General features: G+C 38.0%; 1 protein-coding gene across 5 annotated transcripts in view; it reads left to right on the top strand.

Annotated features, from left to right (window-relative positions):
* Positions 1–15590, top strand: part of NCOA7 (nuclear receptor coactivator 7) — a 135165-nt gene that overhangs the window by 91115 nt on the left and 28460 nt on the right. For all 5 annotated transcript variants that reach the window (XM_054569926.1, XM_054569921.1, XM_054569924.1 and 2 more), the window contains exon 10: positions 144–312. In XM_054569926.1, the coding sequence (XP_054425901.1) occupies positions 144–312 (169 nt within the window). The remainder of the gene's footprint in view (positions 1–143; positions 313–15590) is intronic.

Genomic DNA, 15590 nt, shown 5'->3' on the forward strand with positions numbered 1-15590 from the left:
TGTGACGATGGCATATGATGTTTCTGCCATATGTTTTGACTTCTCATCCCTAAGAGGAGATTAAATATTATTCTTTGTAAGTTGAAAGGTTTTACTGTCACTAATATTGTCACTACTGAGGATATTTTGCGTATGTGATTCAGATATACTTCCTTCAAAAGAAGAGAAAAGCAAGACTCCACCCATGTTTCTGTGCATTAAAGTTGGAAAACCAATGAGGAAATCCTTTGCCACGCACACTGCAGCCATGGCCCAGCAGTACGGCAAGCGGAGGAAGCAGCCGGAGTACTGGTTTGCTGTCCCTCGGGAGAGGTGAGTGTGCGCTAATGTGGAAAACCTGTTGGTCAGTTAGGTTCTAATTGCATCTTTTTTTTTTTTTTTTACTTAATCTTAAAATACTTAATTTTATTCTTAAATAAGAGATTTATTATGTACATTTTAGAATTTCTAGAAGAATATTATTTGAGGAGCTATCTGCTAAAGGGTGGTTTCAACACAGTAAATTTGAGGTCGTCATTGGTACTGTGTGCTGAACCACTTTCACAACTTTCTGCACAGTTGAATTTTAAATGAAAGAAGATTTAGATATTCTCAAGTGCCGGTAATTGGAAGTGCTCTTCTGTTGAGAGGAAAGGAATTCCGTGGAGCAGATCCAAACCCCTCTAATGCTGTAGAGAGGCATGATTGTAATTTTTTAAGTGCTTATCATTCTGGGGAACTAAAGATTGCTTTGGCCTTAAGGAGAGTACTTGCGACTCAGCAGCTTGAGAAATGTGACATGAGATCATGTGGATGTGCTCCAGGGAATGGATACCTCCAGCGAGATTTGTAGTTTAAAATGCGAAGAATAAATTGGTTATGTGACAGTCCGGGGTAGCAGGCTGTGGCGTAGAAATTCGTCAGCAGTGCATCACTGAATTCATTTATAATAAAAATAGGAAATGTTATTTTGAGAAAAAAATGTTTTGCTTTATTATATATGGTAGAATAAAAATGCCTTAAAAAAAACCTGGCAGTTAGTTTTCAAAAATCATTAAACTGACATATATTTCATTGTCCTAACTATTCATCAAACATCAGCATCTGGGCAGAAATTTGGGCACACACTTGCCAAAACAAATACTCAGCGAACTTCCTTAAGTATGAATTGCAAATAAAGCAAAATTAAATTCCAAGCAGGGGTATATTTTCCGGCTGATTAGTACTTAGAATGAGACTTCTCATCAAGAGTTGCCTCATTTTAATGAATTGTAGTTTAATTTGAAAAATAAATAGGCCTTAAAATTTTGAAAAAAATAATTGGATTTTAGTTTATGAATTCACTAATATCTTTTCTCTGTCTTAGACACAAGCCTACATTAACATGAACATTAAACATAATTTGTTTTGTATTTATGTAATATACCCCTCTACCTATGCCTGTGACCCCCACAGTATCTCATTGAAACTTTAAACTAGGAATACTGTGGAGATAAAAAGAAAATGTGTTTTTTGTTATTATTTTAAAATATTTCTACAGAATCAATGTGAATTTGTGAAGTCCTATTAAAATCAGAGTTTGAAAACCAGATGTCAGAGCCAGACAATACCTTAGAGATTTAAGCAAGTTCCTGATTTTATAAGTCAGGAAAACCAAGCACTGAAAAACTTCCAGCCATGTGAACTTTGGGGGTCTATCAGAAAACCTACCTATCATATATGCCCCTTTTTCCCTGGGAAAATGTATTATTTATAATATAAGGAAAGGGAATCTTCTAGAATAATTCTAGCAACCGCACACATGTAGTTAATTTTACTGTCATTCTTTAACCCAGAAGAAGTCTGTAATGCTGAAATAGTACTTCTCTTTGACCTTTCATACAAGTGTTTTTTTGTGAACTGTTTAAAGTAGGTCACTTGTTGAATTCCATTATGTTGTATTTGATAATGTCCTTGACTTATCTGTCTTTGGCTAGCAAATAACCTGGCAATACTTAGATTTCTTTCTTGAACTATTAATTAACCAAAAATTGTCTGGGAGGCATTATATCTCACTGTGTTAATGATGGATATTTTTTGTGTATATTTTTGAAAATTTTTGTTTTAATTGCTCCTTTATGTATTTCCATTTCAACCTACCCTAAAGGAAGCCACATTGTAGTTTAAGACTGAGAAAGATGGAGAAATCCTATAGTTAATTCCCACCTAGAACTGCAAGTGCACAGTAAGAAACAAGAAAAGTTTATTTCTATTTTTAATTTATGAAATTCTTTAAGACTTGAGGCTCATCAAAGTCTTAAGGAACCAAGAAGTAGCATGCAATGATTTTCTTACTCTGATGGTGATTTCTAGATTCCCTTGCTACAAGAAACTAAGCATTTCTACTTGCCTTTCTACTTAATGGATCTTTACATGCATTAAAGTTTCAGCAGCTGAGTTTCATCCTAGCAGTGGTTCCCTTGCTAGGTTACAGTGTCCTTTCATAGGCCTTCTAGACTGATTGTCATCTGCTCATGCACCTAAGCGCCTTGTCACAGGAAAATAATATTTTGATGTTGACATGACTTTGCAGACGGTTTCACTATTCCTCTCTGTACTTCTTTATAATGTTTGTGCTTTTTTCTTTTTGTTATTATTACTAAGAAATTCAGTGTACCAAAATATCCCTTCTGCATTTACAGTGTGCTCTTTGGTTTGTTTAACTCCATCAATGAATGAACAGTCTGCCAAGTATGAAAATGGAGAGGGCAGGGAGCAGGGAAAGCAGGGATGGGAGTTTGCATATAGTCCCTTAACTCCTTTGCTTTCAGTGCAACCCTTGTTATTAAATTTTAGATCCTAGAAATTAGAGATAAAAAGTAGTTTAAAACTGCCTAAATACATAATACTTTTACTTAACTTCATTGAAGTTGTCAGAAGACCTAAGACCATCGTAGACTGAAAATGCTGGTAGTCTTGCACACTCACACACTGCTACTTGAGACATGAGCACTTTTGCTGAGGATTAAGTGCATATCAACTTTAAACCCTCCCTGTCTCCATTGCCATTTGCGGAATCACGTTCTTCTCTTAAATCAGCTGAAGATGACAGTGGTGTGCTTGGGAGATTTGCAAAGTGTCCAGAACTTGACATAAACCTGGGACATGAAAGGTTTTTCGAACTCTCACTCTTGATCTTATTTACACATAAGGACAAGAGATATAATGTCACCTTATTTTAATTATCTATACAGGATTTCTCAACCTTGGCACTATAGACATTGTGGGCTGCATAATTTTTTTTGTCCTGTGAGTAGTAGGATGTTTAGCAGCACACATAGCCTCTATCCACAATGCCAGTAGCACCTCCCCAGCTGTGACAACCAAAAGTGTCTTCAGACATCTCCAAATGTACTCTGAGGGACAGAATCACTTCAAACTGAGAACCACTGTCAAGTATTGTAGTATTAGACCAGGGCCTACACACCATTCTGAAAGTGATTGTGAGCCAGAATAGCCAAATCATTCTGGAATTTGTCTACTTAAAACTTTGTTGTATTTGGACTTCAAGGCAAGATGGAGGCATAGGTAAACATGGCTCACCTCCTCGTACAATCACATCAAAATTACAGCTAAACTATAGAACAACCATTACCCAGAACTGTCAGAAATCAAGCTGAATGAAAGTCTAATAACTACAGAACTAAAGAAACCACATCCATCCAGGCAAAAAACAGGGAGACGCAGGATGGGCTGATCCCACACCCACATGTGGTGGATAAAAATTCAGGAGGGGTCTATCTTGGGAGTGAGAAGTCCCAGCCTAACACCAGGACCCTAGCCCAGGGTTCCTTTGCCAGCAGAATAAGTCCCCATAACTTCTGGCTATAAAAACCAGTGGGGTCCGAGTTGATGAAAGCAACTACTGGAATCCTTTTAAAACAGCTACTCATAGACTTATGCAGACTCATTCCCTCTGAGCTCCAGCACTGGGGTGGCCACTTGAAAGGCACCATTGGCATGCAGGGAGGAACTGAAGTGTCTGGCATCACGGCAAGACCTAGGGGATAGCTTTCTTCAAGACAGAAAGGAGGGCAGAAGCCATTGTTCCTTTTCTTAGTCACAGAGCTGGCAGGCAGGGACCATAATCTGAGACTCCATCAACCTGGCTAACATGGTTAGCTTTACCCTGATGAGTCCCTGAGGCTCCACCCCACCCAACTTACAGCCCCACCCAAGCTTTTAACAGGGGCTTTTCTATATGAATGGCTGGCCTCAGCTCAGGCTTCATATCTTCCTAAATCTTCTCAAACAAACAATAGCCAATGTCAGTGGACTGCCAGCCCAAATACCTCTGACTAACAAACCCTATGACTGGCAACAGCATCAGCCAGCTTTAAATCATGGTTTGACTTTGCCTGGGAGCCTCCAAGCCTAGGACAAGTAGCAGTTATCTGCAGATTGCTTGGTAGCTCATGCTGGGCAGCCCTGGGCAGAACACAGGTGGAAGCTGACCCTAGTCTATACTACCTGGGAAACTCTGGAGCCTGCATACCCAGTGGACAACTACAGACCACTTTGGGGCACTACCACCCAACTCCTGCACAGCTGATCCTCCACAGAGAGTGGAGGTTGGTGGTCAGTGGTCACAACCAGTCCTTGCAGCTGACTGACCTGGGTCAGTCCCTCCCACTGACCTGTCAACTGCAGTCAAGGCTCAACTACATGAAGAGGGTGTACTTAGCCCACACAGAAGGTGCACCAAGAGCACTTGCTTGGGTGGAAAGGGAGGCTGAGCCATAGGACTCTACAGGATGCCTACTATGTTAGGCCACACTACCAACACAGGGAGTCATAGCAACTCTACCCAATACATAGAAACAAACACAGGGAGGCTGCCAAAGTGAGGAGACAAAGAAACATGGCTCAAATAAAAGAACAAATAAAAACTCCAGAAAAAGAACTAAACAAACTGGAGATAAACAATAATCCAGATGCAGAGTTCAAAACACTGGTTATAGGGATGCTCAAGGAACTTAGTGAAGACCTCAAAAGCATAAAAAATATCCAGTCAGAAATGAAGGATTCACTGATTGAAATAAAGAACAATTTACAGGGAAACAAGAATAGAGTGAATGAAGCTGAGAATCAAATCAGTGATTTAGAACATAAAGTAGCAGAAAACAACCAATCAGAATAAGAAGAAACAAGAATCCAAAAAAATGAGGATAGTGTAAGGAGCCTCTGGGACAACTTCAGGTATTCTAACATTTGCATCATAGGGGTACCAGAAGGAGAAGACAAAGAGTAAGAAATTGGAAATCTATTTGAAAAAATAATGAAAAAAGGATTCCCTAAATTGGTGAAGGAAATAGACATGCAAGTAGAGAAAGCACAGTGAGTCCCAAACATATGGTCCCAAAGAGGGCCACACCAAGACACATTATAATTAAAATGCCAAAGGTTATTAGTCTTAAAAATAGCAAGAGAAATGCAGTTAACTACCTACATGGGAGTCCCCATAAAACTGTCATCTAATTTTTCAAAAGAACCTTTGCAGGAAGGAGTTGGCAAGAAATACTCAAAGTCATGAAAAGTAGGGACCTACAGCCAAGATAGCTCTACCCAGCAAAGCTATCATTTAGAATTGAAGGGCAGATAAAGAGCTTCCCAGACAAAAAAAAAATCTAAAGGAGGTTATCACCACCAAACCATTATTTTATGAAATGTTAAAGGGACTTATTTATGAAAAAGAAGTATATCAAAACTATGAACAATAAAATGGCAATAAACACATACCTATCAACAATTGACTCTAAAAACAAACTAAGCAAACTAGAAGAACAGAGACAGAATCATGTATATGGAGAGCATTTTGATGGTTGCCAAATGGGAAGGAGGTGTGGGGGGACAGGTAAAGAGGTGTGGGGATTAAAAAGTACAAACAGGTAGTCACAGAATAACCACAGGGATGTATAGTACAATATGGGAAATAGAGTAGTGAAAGAACATATATGCACAACCCATAAAGATAAACAGAGTGTAAGGATTGCCTAAGGGAGTTGGAGGTACTGGGTTGGGGGGAGCAAAAGAGGGAAATTGGGGCAACAGTAATAGCATAATCACTAAAGCATAATTTTTTTAAACTTTATTACATTTTATTATATTCACAGTATTTGCTCATCTGCATATACTTTGTTTCCTTTATTTAAACTTACATTAGGCCACTTTTGCAAATTATTAAAATTTATTTTTAGTTTCCTTATTAATCTATATTTCTGTAACTGTAAAAACAATACTATTGCTTCTAAAAAAAATATTTTATCTGAAAGGTAACCCTACATTGATAGAGCACTACAATCAATAAGCTTGTTGACAAGCATTATTTTTGCATCTTCACTTTGTACAAGCCTGTGCTAGAAGGTATCTGAAGTAGAACAGACAATACCATGCCCTGCCCTGGAGGAGGGGTGCGGGGTGTTGGGGTGTCCTGCTCTGGCCAGTGAAACAATGACCCCCAGAATCGGCCAGTGATGAAAGAGAATCCTTAGAAATTGTGGACTCTTTTGCCTGTTTGAAACACAATTTCTTAATTTGAAAAGTGGGTCCTGGTGATTGTTAAGTAAATAAATCATATTTGAACAAACAGTTATTGAGTGCATGTGCCCTGGCAGGCACTGGGCTAGTTGTAGAAAAATAAGTCGAGGACCCTAGCCTGAAGAGTTTATGAAGAGTTCCTAGTATTTTCTAGAGACTTAATATATTGTATTCCAAAGATTCAGATACTGTTCTACATAAAACATAATTATTGTCTTTTTTTTCTTTCTGAATTTTAAGAGATTATTAGCTTTTTGGTACCAGTAATTCCTTTTCAAATTAAAACTTTTCTTTTTTCCAATTACTTATTGCCTGTTAATCTCTGAAATGTTTTAAAATAATTGATTTCATATCATGCAGCTTTTTAAATAAATAAGATGGAAACGGAATTAAATAGCAGGAATTATGTAGAGCCTGCCAAATCATGCATAAATGTTTAATCTAAGCTGAATTAATTTGTTAGTGTGATTCGTGTAATAAGTAAGCTAGTAAAAGAGGGAAAAGGGGGTTTAAAGACATTTTTTAACTTAAATAATTACGCTAAGATAATTTTAGCAATACTTGAACACACAGATGAGCAGGGGGAATGGGCAGAATCTGCATTTTGCAATCTGCTTTTTTCCCTACTTTATAAGTTGTGCACATTTTCCATATCAAAAACTGTGTTATTTTATGTATATGAACAAGATAGATAGCACCTCCATTATGTTTCCCCATTGATTTAATCATGTTCCTGCTTTGGATGTTAGGTTGTTCCAAATTGTCATTATAAGCAATGCTACATTAAACACCTTTGTAAAATCCTTCAGGTGGTTTTGCAAAGTCAGAGGATACTTTTAAGGCTTTTAAATGCATGTTGCACAGGAAAGCTTGTTGGCATTGTGCACCACCAACTAAGAATGCCATTTTTGTCCCATGCTGGGAAATGTAAGTAGTGCAGTTCTTTATCATTTTGGTAGATGAAAAAGGAAGCTAATGTACCTTTAAAAATGTTTTATTTTCAAGGTGAGAGATTTTCTATAACATTTGCTTGATATAGTCAATAATGGCCTTAGGATTTTTATTCTATGTGATATCTTTAGTAATAAATTTATTTATATCTTGATATACAAATACATATTTAATTCTTAATTCTAAAATGCCATGTTTCTCTAATCAGCTTCTAATTGATCATCAAGCCCTTTGATTTGTGCCTGCCCACATTTAGAATAAACATCGTACACGTTAAATTTATTCTGTTTTAGAAAGCATGATATTCCCTTAGAAAGCCTGATATTTCCCTACATGTCGAGAGTAATGGAAGTTCCCAAGCACTTTGAAATAGTTAGGATTTTTTTTATGCTTTTCAAGTTAAGATGAGTAATGTACCCATGAGCATACAAATATCTGACCTTTTAAAAGGTGCTGTCCATGTAGTACAATATATATATTTCTCAGATCCAGTTTGTGAGCAGCAGAACTTTCTGCACTGTGTGTAATCTCTCTCCCGAGTTCTCCCTGGTTACCTAGCCCAAAGGATGGCCCCAAAAAAAAAACAGGACCCTGTGTTGAAGGCCCTGTTTTTTAGGAAGTGTGCCTTTTCTTTAGGTCAGCAGTTCCCCCAAAGATATTTAGTAGAAATCTCATCCCATAGACAATAAGTGTTCATAGTTAAATACGTTCCATAGTTAGTTCTTAGCTCTATCTAAAATAGAGTTTTATGCTTATAGTTGCTGTTCTGTTCCCTTAATAGACCGCTATAGGAATTTCTTGGTTTTATTTTCTGTACTTTAACTATTTTTCCTGTTACTGGTATAATAGAATATAATTGATTTTTAAAATATTTATCTCTAATCACATTTTAATTTTGAGATTACTTGGTTATCCATATATCCATATATATAGGTGTGTGTATATATATATATATATATAGTCTTTAAATATTCTTTTATATATGTATTTATTTAAAGACTATTTTAGTCCAATCTCTGTGGGTTTTAAATTCTTTACTATAGTAAGTATAAACTGTGATTTATTTTCCCATTTCTAGTAGCAGCAGCCATGCATACAAAGACCATGTATGTAATTTTTTTATATTAAAGCTATATTGTATTCTTAGGAGTGACTGGTTGATGGCAGATCATAGTCAGAATCTACCTTTTAACTCTGTGTTTTCCTTTGGTCTTTAAAAAGTATTCACTATTAATTTTGGAATCTTTAGAGTAAAACCTGAAAGTCATGAGTACTGAGCTTTTTGTGATGGGCCGTCCATTTGAAACCTAATTCAGTTTTAAACTATGAGTCTAAGCTTCTTTGGACCCTGATATAAGTCTGGTGCTTGAATTGCAGCTTTATATAAAATGCATCAGATTATTCTGGTTGAGGACACACCTTTACACAGATGCTTCTGTGGTATCTTCATCATCCATAGTAGGATTGCCACTCTTAAAAACTCAAAGACAACGTCAAAGAAATTAACTCACCTGCTCAATGATCAGTTTCTCCAGTTCCAAGTCAGAGATGGCTAAGAGAGCAGGCAGGGCATGAAATCAGTGCCCTCCTGGCCTCCATGCTGGGCACGGTACTCTGGATGATCCTTTGCATGCGTTATTTCGGTTAACACTCATGATAGTTCCATGATGCATGTGGCATTTTACCCCCTTTTACAATTGTAGAAACCACTTTGCGCACACTGGCAAATATCAAATTGAGGGTTTATCCTCAAATCTGGTAGATTTTAAATCCCATTCTTATAACCAGATACCACAGCAGGCAGTTGAAACTATTAATTATATCTTTATTTAGTCCAGTGATTTTCAACTGGTATGCTGCAAAAGGCACACTGGTGCACCACAAAATTTTTTTAAACATGCAGTACCTAACTATTTAGTCAGGATCACTGACTTCTTTTCCTCTAGATTGTCTAATTAAAAAAATGACAGCAGCTAACACAACAACAGCTGTCTGGTGTGAAGCCTAAATATACAGGTCAAATAACAGAGTTGTATCTTATTGGTCATGTCACATAAGGTGACAGCTGATTGGTTAATTCTTGGTATTAGAAATCCTTATTTGCAAGTACAGGCACTTGATTTTTTAAAAATTCACTCAAGAGCAAAAGGGGCAATTACTTTTTTGATAAACCAATCAAAATTCTACCTTTTTTTGTCAGATTGGCAAAAAAAGTATATTTTTGGTGTGCTGTAGAATCTTAGTAATAAGTTTACGTGCGCCATGAGATGGACATGTTGGCAGCAGAGTGGTCAGTGATTGCTGGGGGGGGGGAGGCCTACGGGGACTAACTGCTAATGGAAAAATATACAACACATTTTCAGTCAAAAAAGAAAGAAAAAGGTTGAGAATTGCTGATTTAGTCTGACAGATCACTGAAATGGAGTGGGAGAGGAATCCTTCCTACACTCAAAGTCATTTCTTGGTTAATGAGGGAATGAAAATTTGCAGCATCCCCAGATTTATTCATCTCTTTGGATTTTTCTGAAGTACTTTTCATCTCGTTAAATGGGTTTCAGCGATGACGTGCAGAAGAGGTGACTGACATTTTATGGATGATACTGCAAGGGTGCTCATGAATGGAATGGTGAGGGGTCTCATCTGAACATCACGTGGAAAGAACGAGCTTGGCTAAAATCTCCTTTTTCTGATATTAGATGTCTTAACTTAGTTGCAGGCTATTTCTAGCATCAGCTCATTATTAGAATGAACTTCTATGGCCACAGTGGTTATCTGGCCAAAAACTAACAAATGCACAAAATTTGTTCTCTGAAGCTAGTATCACAAGATCCAGGTACCTTATTTTACATATTATTATGAACACAGCACCATGAACTTAAATGTAATTTCCTATTCTCTAGTTTCCTCCCCTTAAAATGTTTTATACCTCATGGCCACAAATACCTTGTAGAAGGGCAGTTTGATCTTGTCATATTGTTGCAAAAAATGTCTTCAGCCTTCTGGATTAAAGTTTAAACCCCCTGTTAGTTTTTAAAGCCCTTTGCACACTGACCTGCCTTTCTAGACATTTCTAAATCTGCCTGAATCTGCAGTTCTGTTGAGATTGGTTACTTTGTGGGTTTTACCCAACCCACAAAGCTTGTACACACTTGTTAAATACTCTACCTCTAAACCTGAGGGGCTCCCCTCTCTTCTCTACTCATGTAAATCCTTGTTTCCCAAAACAGTACACCCCGCCGTGATCTCTCCCTGGGGTGGCAGTCAGAGCCGTCCCCCAGCCCACACCGGTCTGGGGAACCAGGCGCAGGCACAGAGACATGCGGGGAGGAGGCTTCGAAGTCTGGCGCTTTTTCCCCTTACAGTAGCCATCAGTCTCAGTTTCTAAATTCTGAAACGTTGCAGACTAAAGCCTGTGGAGAAATATAATCTGTTTCATAAATACCAAAACGTATGGCGTTAACAAAGAATTCATGGCTTAGATCAATGGATGCCAAACTTAAGCTCGGTAATCGAGTCATATAGGAGCCTCTACACATTCAGAGTACTCAGGGCCTTCCCTAAACATCCTGCCGCTTTGGATTTGGGCTAGAATGCTAGAGCCTCATAGTCATTCTCCGTAAGGTGATACACAAGGCGCATTATTTTGTTCTTGTTTTACTTTAACATTCTAGCATTTGACATCATTGACCATCCTCCATTTGACACCCTCTTTTCATCATCCCATCCCTTGTCTTTCCTTCCTCTGTTTCCTCATTAAGTATTTCCCTTTAAATGACTTTCTCTCTTTCTCACTATATATAAAATTGCCTGCACCTAATTAATTCTTTCTTTTACACCCATCATTTAAAGCTTAGAACTTTCTACTGTGCTCCAAACACATATACACCTCGTAGTCTTTAATTTTTGGATCATCCATGGCTCAGACGCACACAATACAGGTCATGCCCTGCATGGGTTTTGTATTTCCGCCTTTGTCCTTTCCACCCTCCCCAGAACTCCAGCCTCCTGTTTTCTCCATCCTGGTAACTGGGACCACCGGCCACTCAGTCTGCAAAGCCAGAATGTGGGCATAAGCTGGCCTCTCAGTCATCTCCTCACGTCCATCGGTCAGTCACCACATCTAGCTTTTTTTAAATCTATTTAACATCTTTAGGATCCTTGCTCCCTTTCTGACCCTTCTGTGGATAACTAGCTGTGTGTCTACATTAAGAAATGTGAACCAGACGTAGTGCTCGGGGCGCTCGACTTCCCCTTTTACCCCCTCGCCTCACGACACGTGTTCGGATGTCTCCTCTAATAGGCGTTCCCTGCCTAGTTTAGATGCCCCTCCACCGGCCTCCCGCCTCCGCCATAGCCCTTACTATACTCTTGTGTAAATGTGGACTCCTCGTGGCTTTTTCTTCCTGGGCCTTAACCTTCTGAGGGCCGGGGTGGGGTCTTAGGACATTTGTGTCCTAGGAACAGCCCAGGGTCTACTATGTAATATCCTTTTAAATGTTAGTTGGATGGATGCATGAATAAATTAGCCTATAGTCTAAACAGAGAAAAATGCTTAAATAACTTGGCTTTATAATTAAGATAATGCGCACAATTTATATAATTAGAAAAATACAGAAAAGCAAAAAGGAAATAAAAAGCTCATAACTTTGTTACGCAAAGCTAACTACATTTTATTTTTGTAGTTTCTTGGTCTTTTTTCTATATGTGGATTAATATAATAATTATACACACATATGTATACACTATTTTATAAACTACTCTTAAAGGTATCTTTCTCTGCTTTCATTCTATCTGTGTGCATTTAGTGAGCATGTATTACTTTTGTAACAAGAAGTAAAATCCTAAAAAAGAGAATCGAGTATCCTCTGAAACTCACTTTACAGTAGGAAGTTGTCTGAGTTCTAAGGACCCTCATGAAGACTAAGCAAAATGCTCTTAAGAACATTATCCTTACAGAGAAAAAAAAGAAGAATTAAAGGAACCTCGAACTGGTCTAGTTTTCCAGCATGAAATCTTTAACCATAGTTTAATGCTAAATTTTCTGATTTAAGGTCACCTGGCTTTTAATGGGATTGGGACTAAATTGAAATCTATAATGACTATCATTGCTAAGAAGACCAGAGCATTCAATAGTCTTTAAAATACTATACTTTCTAGAACAACTTAGGCCCTACATAGCCAAACCCAGAATACCTCAGAATACCCACTGTATTCTGGAAAACTGTAGTTTGAAGTATCGTACACCATTACATCATACTGTAATTTTATAATGATGTTTTAAGGCATGTCACTAATAAAGAAAAAAAAACCAAAAGGCCTTCAAAGCAATCTCTAAAGAATTATTTTTCTCTCTTTGTGTTAACACAAGCTATAAGTTTTGGAAAACTTATAGCTTGCTGAACAAATATAAGCTACAGGATTTTTAGTCATTTATGTAAATAGTCACACTTCTCTTATTTAATACTTCAGTTCTCCTTTTTTAATACTTCAAAGTGTTTTGAAGCAATAACACTCCCTTCCATTCTTTTCTTGGGCATTTTGCCTTTCTTCATCAACTTAAAGTTCTAGAAATTCCTCCTTACCTTCCTGAAGGACCTTACTAGGCAGTCACTCTTGAGTAACTTCACTCACCAGCGTTGGCAAATGCCTTGAGTTAATCAGTGACTCTGTAGCCGGACCTACGCTCATGAAAAAATAACTCCCTTTATAAGTGAGCTCTTCACTGGAGTGGCTGTGCTTTCTGGTGGAGGAGTGAGCGCCAGCACTTTGGAGACTAGCCCGTCAGCCTTTCTTTCCCGTTGCAGGATAATTCTTCCCTGCCAATGGGTGCTGCACACAGTGTTTGGGAGTAAGTATGCAGAAACTGAAATTACTGCAAGCCGAATTGCCTGCAGAAGCCAGACAAGGAATGGAGGGAGGGAAGCTCCGAGGCCGGGTCCATTACCAGCTCTAGGGAAGAGCGGCCCAGGGTGTCTGCACTACGTCCAACCGGACGTTGCTATGTGGGGACGTGAGCTTGGTGTTGCTAGGTCTTCCCATCATTTTCAAAAGGAGCTGAAATATGACTTATGTGTGTCAAATCTCCCCAATTTTTCAAGCCACTGTTTAATTTTTTTAAAGTAGTATTCAGTCCACAAAGAATACACCTGCTGCTGAGTCCAAGCTATGGGCTGGCAGCCTTAGGCCTCCATCATGGGTATTCATAAAAACTTTTAGTTCTTACTTATTTTTGAGTGGTCCTTTTGCAACTTGTAAATGGTGTTTTTGATCAATGAGTCTCAAAAGAACTTTCCCATTATTTTTGGTGAAGCAGACAAAGAAGCATATTTAGTTAGTACTTTGTAAATAAAGTTTTCCTTCTTTCATTTTACATTTTTTCCAACTCTATTTTAAATAAATTATTTTAGCTTAGTTTAACTGTGAACAATGCCTTTTCCAATAATTTATAGAATAAAGTTTTCTTTTTATAGGCATACTAAGGCCCTTTAAGAATGGACATTATACCTGAGCATCACCAACCATTGGTTTCATTTGCAGGGGTGCCCAACCCGTGGCCCGCCCCAGGATGGCTATGAATGTGGCCCCGCACAAAATTGTAAATTTACTTAAAACCTACTTTTGCTCATCAGTTTTCGTTAGTGTTTATGTATTTAATGTGTGGCCCAAGACAACTCTCCTTCCAGTGTGGCCAGAGACACTAAAAGGTTGGACACCCCTGCTTGGGGCTACAGAATATTGAATCTGTAGAGACTTTACAGGACAAGGAAAATGAACTTTTTCCTATAAGGACCTCAGGACAGGCCATTGAGGTGGGTTTTAAAAGGTGGTAGTTTTCTGATAACAACCTCTGTAGTGAAGAGTGCTTTACCTTACTGGGCTTCTGTGGCTGTATTCAGCATGGAGCCTGCGGAGATTTTAGAATGGAGTGCATTGATATGTCTTTAATTTATAATCAATAATAAAGTGAACATATATATATATTTATGTGTATAAATATATACCTATATACATACATATATATTTTAGTACTCTCTAGGTCATATTCTTTCTCTCTCCTTTCCTTGTTTTATTATTTGCCATTCTCTGTGCCATAATGTATTCTGAAGTGTGTTTTATAATGTAATAGCTATTGAATTGTTTAATGCTTTCTGCTTATAATTTTTAATTTAAGTGGGTAATTTGGAGATTATATCTTGCTCTATATAGATAGCTCCAATTTATTTTTCTTACCAATCACATTACTTTTGAAAAGACAGAAACTGCCTTCTGGGTCATTTTGGTCAAGTTTGTTGGTTTGTATGGGAGCAAGTTTTAGATAACCACATGGAAGGGACTTTCTAGAAGATCTGCCCGAAAGTAGAATGAACTTCCTTACACATTTGATGTTCCAGAAACCTATGTAGGCTTTCTTCATCTTAGAGGCTCAAAGAGGTTAATTATTAATAATTGCAAGCCTCAACGGTGCAGGAGCCAAATGTAGGGAAGGAGGGAGAGCCACTAAGAGGCCAGTGGTAGTTGCCTGCACTAGGGGAGCCGCCGCTGAGAGTCTGCAGTACCTCCAGCCAAGCGTTCGCCAAGCCTCCAGCTAGTAACCAGCAGCACCAATCTGGGAGTTCAGGTCTTTAACTTAGAAATATGTACTTCTTTTTTTTTTTTTTTTTTTACTTTACCTCACAACTGTGTTAAAAAAAAAAAAAAAGCAACAGTAAATTGCACCCTACTGTAATTAGTAGGCTTTTTTGATAAAATAGACTATAATTATACCTAATGCTCATACACCTAAAGTACAAATAGTAGAATCTGTTTTGTTCCAAGCATCAACTCAGGTTTTTGACCAGATCTTATTTATATTCCTCAACCCTACAGCTCTCTCAGTGACAGGTTTCTATTAAAGCATAAAAGCAGGACAGTAGGACTGACCATAAAGGAAATGGTAAAGCACATTGGTTGAGACCACAAACTGACCAGAGGTAGAGGCTAGTTTCACCCCCAATGCTCAGTTAAGCTGTGTAAGCATCTGTTTCTTCCTCCATTAAATCAGAACGACAGTTATAGTGGTCACTTCCTGGAGTTACTATGGGGGG

Source organism: Pteronotus mesoamericanus, unplaced genomic scaffold, assembly GCF_021234165.1.
Source record: "Pteronotus mesoamericanus isolate MK-2021 breed Mesoamerican mustached bat unplaced genomic scaffold, CSHL_Meso_final contig_20, whole genome shotgun sequence".
Classification (NCBI taxonomy): domain Eukaryota; kingdom Metazoa; phylum Chordata; class Mammalia; order Chiroptera; family Mormoopidae; genus Pteronotus; species Pteronotus mesoamericanus.